The sequence below is a fragment of the Diachasma alloeum genome, unplaced genomic scaffold (genome assembly GCF_001412515.2).
Source record: "Diachasma alloeum isolate Michigan unplaced genomic scaffold, Dall2.0 Dall_scaffold_00353, whole genome shotgun sequence".
In the NCBI taxonomy this organism is placed as follows: Eukaryota; Metazoa; Arthropoda; class Insecta; order Hymenoptera; family Braconidae; genus Diachasma; species Diachasma alloeum.
In genome coordinates, this window is record NW_021680492.1 from 230,766 (window position 1) to 241,898 (window position 11,133).

The following is an 11,133-nucleotide window of genomic DNA, read 5'->3' on the forward strand; positions in this document are numbered from 1 at the left end:
AGGGGCTCGCCTGGGGCTGATTCTGGTGGGGTCCGTCTCACCTCGGCTGTACGACTGTACCGACGGAGGTTTTCTGTGGTTTACTCCGTCTCTCGCGGGAGCAAATGCGGTACAGTGTGCCAAGTCGGCCACAGCTGCAAGGTTAGGTAGAGGATAGATGGCGGAGTAAACCGAAGGATTTAAAATGCCTTAAGGTACTTCCGCAGTAAGTATACTTGGTGAAAATTTCGAAATGGTATAAAGACGCAATATTTGGATCATATGTTGTTGACCACATTAAAAAGATATGCTCCCAAAATTTCAAGTCCCTGGTCCACCCCATTTTTGAGATATGCATCGCCAAACATTCAATTTTTGTGTTTTTTTCATTTTTGACGATGTATATCTCGAAAATGGGGTGGACAAGGTACTTGAAATTTTGGGAATAGTTTTTGAATGTGCTCAACAACATATGATCCAAATATTGCNAAATATTGCGTCTTTATACCATTTCGAAATTTTCACCAAGTATACTTACTGCGGAAGTTCCTTAAGGGGAGACGAAACCCCTTTGTCTACATCAAATCTTAGAATTGTGTTTTCTCCTACAATTACTAATTTCTATCTACGAAATTACTTTATCGACTCGATTATCGCATTGTTGAGTCAATAAAGTAGTTTAGTGAATAAAAAATAATAATGGCAGGAGAAAACACAATTCTAAAGATTCATATGAACGCAGGGGCTCCGTTTCCCCTTAAATAAAAAAAAAAGTAAACGATGTACAGAAAACGGAACTTAAAATACACTTGTAATTTTAATTCAATCTCGAATGAATTACTCTCGTCAATTAACAAGACAAATAATAACAAGATGCATTCACCGCCGGGACAGTTTCATTAATTCCAGATGATGAAGAATATGCTCGTGCTTTTCTCGCAGTCGGAAAGAGAAAAACAAAAGACAAATAGAGCGTGAAAAAAAGTGGGCGTTATTACTCAAGGGAGAATAACAAAAAATTGGTTTCTTAATAAGCTTACCAGCCTGGTAGAAGTCCGGAAAAATAATGGTGAAAAAGTCGTAAAAGAAATGGTCAACCCAGAGAGGATCAATGATCTATCGTGTACAGGGAAAAATTCCGGAAGAGGCGACGAGGTGGTGGTAAAGGGTAACATGAAAAGAGCGTCAAGACAGAGTGAGGGAGTAAGGAGACAACGTCAGTGGTTATGCCTGCAAACATCCCAGAGGAGAAATCCGGGATAACTGCCACCTAATGCGAGTGGTCGTCGACGGCATACGAAGACCCATGGGTAAAGCTCTGGAAAGCTTGGAGCTTGCTTGGAAGATTTTCGTAGCGACTCCTCGGACGAGTGAGTGCGACGAAGTTAGCTCGATGTGACGGAGAGAAGGGTAACATGGACGAGTGAACGAGGAGTTGCGGTTGATGGTTAGTGCCCGTGGAACGGTGCCGGAGGTGGTGTCGGGGAAACTTGAGGCACTTGAAAGGGACTGAAGGAGGGATAGATACTGCCAGGTGAGGACGCTATCAGAGGGAGCGTACCCCATTGCGCTAACTCCATTAGCCGTAGCCAAGAGACGCCAGTGGAATTTGTAAAATGTACGAGTTGACGGTGATATGTCGAACTATCACGTATATCTTCACCGGCTCATTCACCCATACCAAATTCACTCTCTCCCACTGCTCACAGACGAGTTTCTCTTCAGTCATTTCAATATATGCACTTTGTTTATATACCAGGGTAGATACAACCCGTCGACTATCCCTAGAGATCTCGTCTACACGTGATGTTGATGAGTATCAGCCTAGACGTTAGCAGGATGTTTATACGTTACACTTTATGCAGGAATATAGGCTCCTTGATATTTTTGTAGTGTCGTCGTCTCTCTCGACTGAGTGCACAACTTCTCTCATTAGAATTTTGAAATGCACTGCAAGCTACGATGGGGTTTCAATTATTTTTCTCTGCCATGTTTTTCCATCCCTTTGTAAGTTGTTTCATCATTGAAACGTTGCTTCTTTTCGACGAATACATTTGTGCTGACTTAACTGTCTCGCGTTGTATCTCTTGCCACTTTAAGCATGGATACTTCTGCTTTTACCCCGCGGCACCATTTTGATCCTTGAAAGATTAGAGGAATGAATCCGAGGAAAACGTGGCAGCTGGGGGGGATAGGGGCCACTAGAAGGTGGTATACTGCACGAATAAGAGGGCAAAGAAACTTATTTCTTCTGATTCTCACGGACTGTCGGAGAAACGTGCTAACGCTGCAAGGTAAAAACGACTTTATGGTTTAGTTGGCATTATGGGTTTAAGACGATGAAATGCCAGCGTAAGTGGAGATGAGAAGAGCGAGGGTTTAAAAAGAGGGGAGAGAGCGTAGTTTGCAAAAAATGTGCTTGAATCTGATTTGAGCAGTAGTTTCCGCGAGAATTGCCGTGGCAGTGAGGACAATCGAAATTCATGCGAAAGTTATAACCACTTTAACGCAACTGCTCCATAACTTTATACGCCAGCCCACCAATGACTTTTCCACTTCTAGGTATGACCTCGTTCTGTTTATTTTTCTATTTAATCTCACACAATTTTCGTTTTTTTTTCACCTTGTATTATGTTGTAGAGCTAGGGCTCTTATCCCTCATCATTTTCCATTTTATTTCACCCTATCTGGCTTCCAAGTCATGTCGTGATGTGAGAATGAAAGACCGTGGATGATAGATAGAACGAGATAGGGAACACAGTCGACCTGGGTTTCAGGTGAAATTTATGATGACCACAGTCGCCTTCTATTTATTTTTCCTGTTAGCCGTGTGTCCGGCATTCGATTTCATTCGTGGGAAAGCCCCATCGTGTTTCCATTCAACCCGCAAAACCCATCTCAAAATTGTTCCAACACCCTTTTGTATATTCAGTGGTGATGGGAAAAGGAAGTATCGAAGCAGTGGTTTGGAGCGAAGGAAGAGAGTCGATTAGCGACCATGTCCAATCGTCGATTCATATTCGATGTACGTGAGGTCCCGTCGGTGAAGTGCTATCTGTACTGGGGGCTCCCATAGAGCCTTCAGCACGAGCTAGCAGTTACTTGGATTTGTAGTTGTTCAATTCAATGTGTTGTACTCAGTGGTGTATCGAGCTCCCACTGTGTACGACTACAACAGACGCGTTTGAATTACCATATCGCACTGCAGCTATTGAGCTCCACTATCATCAATGCAATTTCAGTGAGCCAGGAGAGCTTACGATCTCCTCAAGATCTCCATGAATTTACAAAACTTCGTTGACTTTTACAACAATCTTGGGGGAGTGTACACGGAGAGAATTTTTTTAGGAAAATTCTATTGCTGCTACTGGAAAAAAATTCCAATCCACCGGCTGTGCAAAATTCTAGTACTGTAAAGGTGAAATTTCTAGGGATTTCCGATAGAATTTCCGTAGATTTCTGTGACAATTTGTTCAATTCTGATTTTGACCAATTAGAGTGCAGTATTCCACGTCACGTGACGCGTTTACACACTGATAATTTCCCCGGCTCAAATTCTTAGAAAACAATTGACAGATATTCCCCACATTTTGGTGAAATGTGTCCCTTACCCGCGAACACTGCACCCTGATCGGCCAAAATCAGAATTGAAGAAATTGTCCTCCGTATACCCCTCGACCTTCAAAATTCATCGGGTATTGTCCACAAGTTTTTCTGCATATCAACGATCGGGATCAGTTTTGCAGATTAAAATCCCGAGCGCGCAGCGCGAGCAACGAGAGCATACACTAAGAAGACAAGTGCTTTTTAAGAAATACGTCTCTACTTGTATCAAGAAATTCATGGCTCGAAATTTACCAAGCGTACAATATCTCGCACTAAGACAAAAAAATCGTACGCCAAGAAATTTTATCTTTGTCCGAAAGATGAGGGCAATTGGTTCATATCAAGAAAACGATTTCCCAAAATGATTCAAGTGTTTTTTGCATTAAAATACTTTAGAATTGAGGCTAAAAACTATTAAATGAATTGATTCAATTTAACTTGGTATGAGAAATCGCTTTCTTGTCATCGAGAAATCGTCCTCGTCATTAAGACAGGCACAAAATATCTTGACGAAAGTTTATTTTTTCTTACTGCAAGCTATGTTGCTCTTGAAAATTTTAAAGGCACGAGTTTCATGATATAAGTAAAGATGTACTTCACAAAAAACTTTGTTTGTCTCAGTGTAGGAACGAGAGGGAGCGCAAAACTGATCCGTCTCGTTGCTATGCAACAAAACATTCGAGAAATATGCGATAATGTTGAAGGTCTTGGCTTATTATAGCTGAAAATTACATCGTTTCATCAAATCAAACATCTTAAGAAAAAGAAAAAAACGATAGCTCGTAATTGTGAAGAAAACCGGATGAGTATGATAAGTATTGCCTGCAGAGCAGTATAGACCCACCCTCCCCTATATTGTATTATCTCATATAAAAGCTAAACATTGTACTGTATTGGTATTTTAGGGCTTATAAAAAGCGCACCACCAAGTGATTTCCAGTAAAGCAGAAAATTGGAATGTTAATAATTAAGTGGGTATTCGCCGTCGGGCTAGAATCCCTCTTCCTTCCTCTCACTACACTAATACTTCAACCCTCTTCCTTCTCGTACAACGATCTCCAGAATGCATTTATTGTAACATACTTGTACAAAGGTCACTTGTATATAACTCACCTGCACACGAGACGCGCATTATCACCTTTGAATGTGTACGGTGGAATACTAATAGAGAGCAACTTCAATCCCTCCACTGAAACAAATTTATGAGAGGAATATTATTAGGGAATTAATGCAAACGATATTACTAAATTTAACAAGATATAGGATATGAAGATTATGAATAGTTTGATGCATTGGACTAAACCACACATTTACAACATCAGGATCAAGTGATTATTATTAGAATGGAATAGAGTGGAATGAAGTAATGGTATTTGAGGGAAAATGAATTAATTGATATCGATTATCGGTTATGATTGTCTCGTATTTAATCAATACGGACTGCGAAATCCATTAAAGCACTACACGTAAAGAAAAGTCCGAAAATTTTGGTGGGAAAATTCCCGGAATAATTCTGGTGCTGTACTACAATGTGCCAGGACATGAAAATATGTCCCACGAACTAGAAAATCTGACGTTCTTATCACTAAATCTTCTTTGCCAGCAAAGCAGAAATTATTTGGCAGACTAACAATTTTTTCTGTATTTTTTATCACGAATCCTTTTCTGAGTATTACGTAATACTTTCCAAATTAAGAAATTTGAAAATCACTCTTGAAAAATGCTATTCCCTGACCAAAATCACGTTTTTTAAATTTATACATTGATGATTTTGTTGATCATCATTGAAATTCATGTAGTCTATTGGCAGTATGGATGAGAATTAAATCCCATTATACATCATTTTCAAGGGAGTTTTTGTTACATTTGTTACAGCATTACATCGAGTAACGTTTTTGAAGCTGAAGCGCCATCAATGAATAAACTCACTTTCACCAAATTTTATCAATTTTGGTTCACACATTGTTTCCACACGTACAGTTTACTTGATGTACCAATTAAATGGTAATGCCGAAATTAACACAATAATCACTAATAATCATATAACTTTGCAGAACCCGAGCTAACGTTGCCCGACGTCGACATCGAGACTAGAGGGGAAACTTAAATCAGGCTAGAATAAAAATTTGACTACACGGAGAAAACAGTTGAAGAACAATTACCAAATAAGTCATGTAATCATGGAGCGAAATCCATTTCTACGTCATTTTAATTTGTGCCGAAACTCAAAATTTATCCCATGCCCTCCACATGGAAGCCTGAAAAAAAACGCTACTACTGTTTGGGAAATTTTACTATACCGCAATTTTGGCATCTATATGCGAAAGGTATTTCTATTGAACCATAATTTCGCTCCACGATTCCCTTGTATATAGTAAAATTTGCCACGATTTTGTAGTACTTTTTACTCAACTTTTCTCTTCGCGCAGTGAAATAGTAATTATCGTCATCAGGCCCCCAAAGTATTTTCTGACGAACGCGGCTTTATAGTTCGAGCCGAAGGCGAGGACTACAATCACACTAGTCAGAAAATACTTTTGGGAACCGTGTGAGGAATGTCACTATTGGAAATGGGATAATTTAAATATCCAAACCGGTAAATAAGTAAAATAACTTAATTAATTAGACTTTACTTAATACGCTCGGAAGACCCATCTGCTCTTTACTAATTCCTCTGAGGAACTGAACAAAATGACAAAGGCATAAGCGGTCCTATTCATTCAACTCTGTTGAGAGCCAAAAACCAAGAGCATAAACATCATAGCCCTACACTACTCAGAATTTTCGTCAATAAAAATGTTCTTCATACCCGTGTGTGAACATAGAGACAAAAATATAAGATTAATTTTTGCCTCGTATTATCTCAACTTGAAATTCAACAGTCACTTTTTCTCATTGGGACAAAAACCTATTTTTATCAGTTTTGGATCAGAAATGTAATCCGTGTTTGGATCCATGCCCGATCAAAATGCTAAAATCCGATCTTTCTGATCATTACCGAATCAGATACGAATGCAGTTGAAATCGGAATTCACTGCGTCACATTGGGGCGAGATATTCTCTTCGGAATTCCACCAGATCCTGATCTCCAAGTCTAATCTACATATTCTGACCAATATCGGATATTCATCTTATCGCTGCGCACGGGAGCTAAACTAACTGCGCTTTGGAATGATCGTCTCCGATTCAATGAACATAGAAATTTTGGATCTGGTCTCATTCTCGAAAGATGCAGTATCGGCTCCTCTCGTGATGATTCCGCATCAATTCACCTCATCTCGGTTTCGAGTTTTTCGCGTTGAAACCATATTCATACCAGAACTTCATTTTTTAAAAGGAAAATGTAAGAGTGCCGTGCGACTAACTGACAACAACCGTAAATCCTGGGCGTAATTCTACCCCCACTCCTCTACAAAATGTCGAATACTGTATGTCTATTGAATGACATTCCAATTGATGAATAATCTCCGGAATCTCGCACAAAATTGTTAGACCCAAAAAATGCAAGAAAATCGAGTGCACTGATAGAAAGGATTCGTTGTTGCTAACAAATGGATTTGGTTGGAGGGTCTATTCGATCTCACCAAGTGTTCATTCGTTAATAGTTAACAAATACATATTTGAGGAGCTTTATGTTTGACTCGACTTTCACCTTTCAAGTGAACCATTCGTTAACTATTAATAAATATTTATTTGATCGTATTCAACTCTATCATTCGTTAATAGTTAAGGAATCTCGTTTGGAATAAATGAATCATTCCATCAGTGTGCTAGCTCCAAAACTATTCCCGGGCTTTAATGTAAGAATTTAGAATTGGTATTGTTTTTCTAGTCCTGAGTACTGGAATGTTCATAACTGTTGACTCTCCTTGGCTCACCAATATACCCCTCACCCCGATTTGAACTAGTGCTAGATAATCAAAGACTCCCTTGGCTCTATCTTCGAACAATCACCCAGTGGGGTCGAACGCAGTATTGCGACGTGACCCTTGACCTGCTTGAAGCAACAAAGGAGTCATTCAGAGGAGGCTTCAGCTCCCTCGCCATTGCATGACCACTCGACCTCTTCGTTGGTCACGCCAAATCCAGAACATTCTCTTTCATGAAGAAGGGGCCCAATCGATTGATGTTGTTTTCCTGCCATGCTGCTATTTTACCTGTACCAAAGAATCTATGAAAAGTAAAGGAACAATAGAGCGGAATGAATAATGGAGACACTTTCACGATAAAAACTGTCAGATAAAATTATTTATGTATTTTTCTCAGAACATCGACACTAAAGAAGCACAGGTATTATAAAGGATGAAATTTTATGATTTGCATGTACTTTTGGAACAGAGATCGGCAGGAAAATAATGTCCATTATTAATATGTCATTACAATATCCATGGTTAATGAAAAAAATTGATTCATCATTTTTTTTGTAATGAATAATAATACCGGATATATTTTTCATGTTCACGGCAATGAGAAATGCAAATAAAAAAATAAGGCAATAATTTTTCAATCAATAATGGTACAAAATTCATTTTCATTATTATATCAATGGAAAATGTAAAATACGATGGCTTTGGTCACAAATAATGGGAGTATTTCAATTTTATTAAAATATTCAAGTGTAATTCCTGTTTAGATAAATGATAATTTTTTTATTTTAATTATCACTCATTGATACGGTATTAAAACAAGTGGGAAGTGGCTCTTGTATAGTATATAGTATAGTTATTTTTGCTAATAAATTTCCAATATGCTTCCGAATGGCTGGTTTGCACTTAATTCCCTTCTATCATGAATAATTCTTTGTTAACTTCATCTTATTAAATTGAAAAAGATTTCTCTTCAACTAATTCTGTCAGATTTTCAACTTAGTTGAATGTTATCATCACCATTATTCTTATTATCTCCTTCTTCTATACAGCTGAGTGTCTTTTTTACAGTTCTATCTCTCCCCTCAGCCGTTCAATAAAATGTTGATAGACAAATTTTATTTACACATACTTCAACGAATTTAAAATATCACATTTGAAGAAACCATCAGAAAGCTCAGTTTCAGGGAAATTCATGATAAATTCGAAATTTTCAACAATCATCATAAAAATTAAAGCAACCAATATAGCTATTGTGATCATCTTTTAACTTCGACTTCATGGCATTAAAACAACCATTTTAAGCTATGATTGAATTCATTTGAGGCATGATATTCAAAGATAACCCCGGAATTCTGGTTTTCAAAAAATAAATCACAATAACGATTATTACTATCGCCTCCATCTTCGAACTCTGTCAAACGGACATCCAAACAAATTTTTTGAGCCGTCATTCAATCAATTCAGAATATTTTTTGTAGTTATAGTGGGATAACCGATTTTCGAAAACCAGGTCTAAAAATTGCATTTTCATTGCTCAAGCCCAAAAAGGGCTCTTTTACCGACGGTAGTTAAGCATGAGAAGTAGGTCTTTTTACCGTTGAGCAGTATAAAAGTGNTCGGACTTTTTGAATCATACTGGGTCGACCTAACACAAAGAATCCAAAACTGAAATTTGAACGATTACAAAGTTGCCATTCGGAAGCAAAAATGTGAATTTCTCAATATTCAGTAGTAATACCCCAAGAGCTTCAAAATTTTCGAGTATTTCCCAACAGCTTCGTTGCAAACAAATGAGGGTGTCACGTTTTGCAGGTTAAAAAATCTCGAGCGCTTGCGCGAGGGATTTTTCTGCAAAGCTTGGCACGATAGTTTGTTTGCAAGGGAGCTTGAGGGAAATACGCGATTAATTTTGAATCTTGAGGGGTATTTGTCGGATTATTTTTCCCAATCGGATTTTAGCCAAGCAGAGGGTAGTGGACAACATCAGCTGGTGAATTGGGGAAGATTTGAACAAATTATGTTAATAGAATAACCCGATTTCCATAGACTGTCAAATATAAGATTCTATCTGAAATGAGCCGAAAAAATGAAGAGCTGCTGCGAAATATTCAGGTAAAAACATGAAGAACTATTCCGAAATATTCAAAAGCTAGGAGGAAATATCCGAAATAAAACTGTCAGGTAGCCTCAAATACTGCGCTCTGATTGTTCGAAACCCGATTGGAAAAAATAATCATTCATAATATAATGAAAAATATTTCCACGTTAATAGTGATCAAGCAAAAAATATGTATTTCCGGTGCAAATATTGGTGAAATAGTTATTTTCATCACAAGGTCCACAAAGTATTTTCTGACGAATGTTGCTTTATCGCCCGAGCCGAAGGCGAGGCCTATAATCACATTCATCAGAGAATACTTTGTGGACCTTGTGACGAATGCAATTTTTCGTCAAAAGGCCCGTGAACCGCGATTGTGACGAAAATAATATTTGTGGCGATCTCCATTTTAGAAAGTATGCAAGAATAATGTCAGCCTTTAGATTTAGTATATACCCTGTGATTCTGGAAAAGATGTTCGGTGTTATTACCAGTTTTTGCATTCTACTTTAACCTAAGAAAACGCAGCGTTAGCAGCGCAAACTTTTCCAAGAGAATTTCTCATTCGCACAACGTTTTAACGTCTGGAGCACCGCCATAGGGTGCAAAATTTACGCTACTACTGGGCTACTTCGATAGCTGAAGGACTCATAAATTATGCCAAAGAATTATCGATCCGGTTTCCCAACAGCCTCGCTTCCCTGCGCTACTGTGACGTGTCTGACTTTATACGTGGAAGTTCTACTTCAAAGTAGGCCCCAGCCAAGTTACTCTCCGTACATGAGAGTTGCTTTACTTTACTCATCTCACTATCCTTTTTCACTTTCTACCTCAAGACCGCATTTCATCCATTTGTGTATTCATCATTACTTGATGCAGGCAATGATTTAGCGTGTTTCTCCAGGTGAGAAATCAAACAAAGACAAAAGTGATGGTTTGTCTATATTCCCATGATATAACTCTAGTAGCCGTATGAATGCAGGCTGACTAATAAATTGAAGTGAAGAACTCCATAAAAATTTTACATTGCCCATGGCACTATGGAATACTGATGAGTGGAGGCAGAGTTAGGTGGCGGAAGTGTCGGAGGTCGTGGGTGGGGGAGTGAAAAAATACCTGGTTGTGCAGATGGCTATTAAAAAGATCGAAATGCTTGTGCCAAATGGCTAGCAAAAGCGTGAATACTGAATTCACAAAAGCGGTTATTAACCTATTGCTTCCCATCGTAAAAAAATGATGAAGCTCTATCAGACAAGTGGCAATGAATAATCTTTATTGTTTTAATTTTCAAAAAGATAAATTTTGAAAAAATCATTGAACTTTTTCAATAAGTTCCAGATGAGCATGATGTAGTGCCGTAAGTTGGTAATAGTTAAAAATTTCACTGGTATAAAAGAATATTTAAATTTCAGTTGAACTAAAGCGAGCATAAATTGCCAGGAAAAGAGCTAAGTTACCGTGGGTAAAAGTTTAGGACGATATGCAGGAAAATGTAGACCACGTATAAAGGAAGTGACGGAGAAAGAGAGAGAGAGAGAGAGAGAGAGAGAGAGAGAGAGAGAGAGAGAGAGAGAGAGAGAG

At 38.3% G+C, this 11,133-nt stretch overlaps 1 protein-coding gene across 2 annotated transcripts in view; it reads right to left on the bottom strand.

The window, feature by feature from the left end:
* Nucleotides 1-11,133, bottom strand: part of LOC107040990 — a 70,162-nt gene that overhangs the window by 36,113 nt on the left and 22,916 nt on the right. For both annotated transcript variants that reach the window (XM_015261333.2, XM_015261332.2), the window contains exon 3: nt 4,699-4,774. In XM_015261333.2, the coding sequence (XP_015116819.1) occupies nt 4,699-4,774 (76 nt within the window). The remainder of the gene's footprint in view (nt 1-4,698; nt 4,775-11,133) is intronic.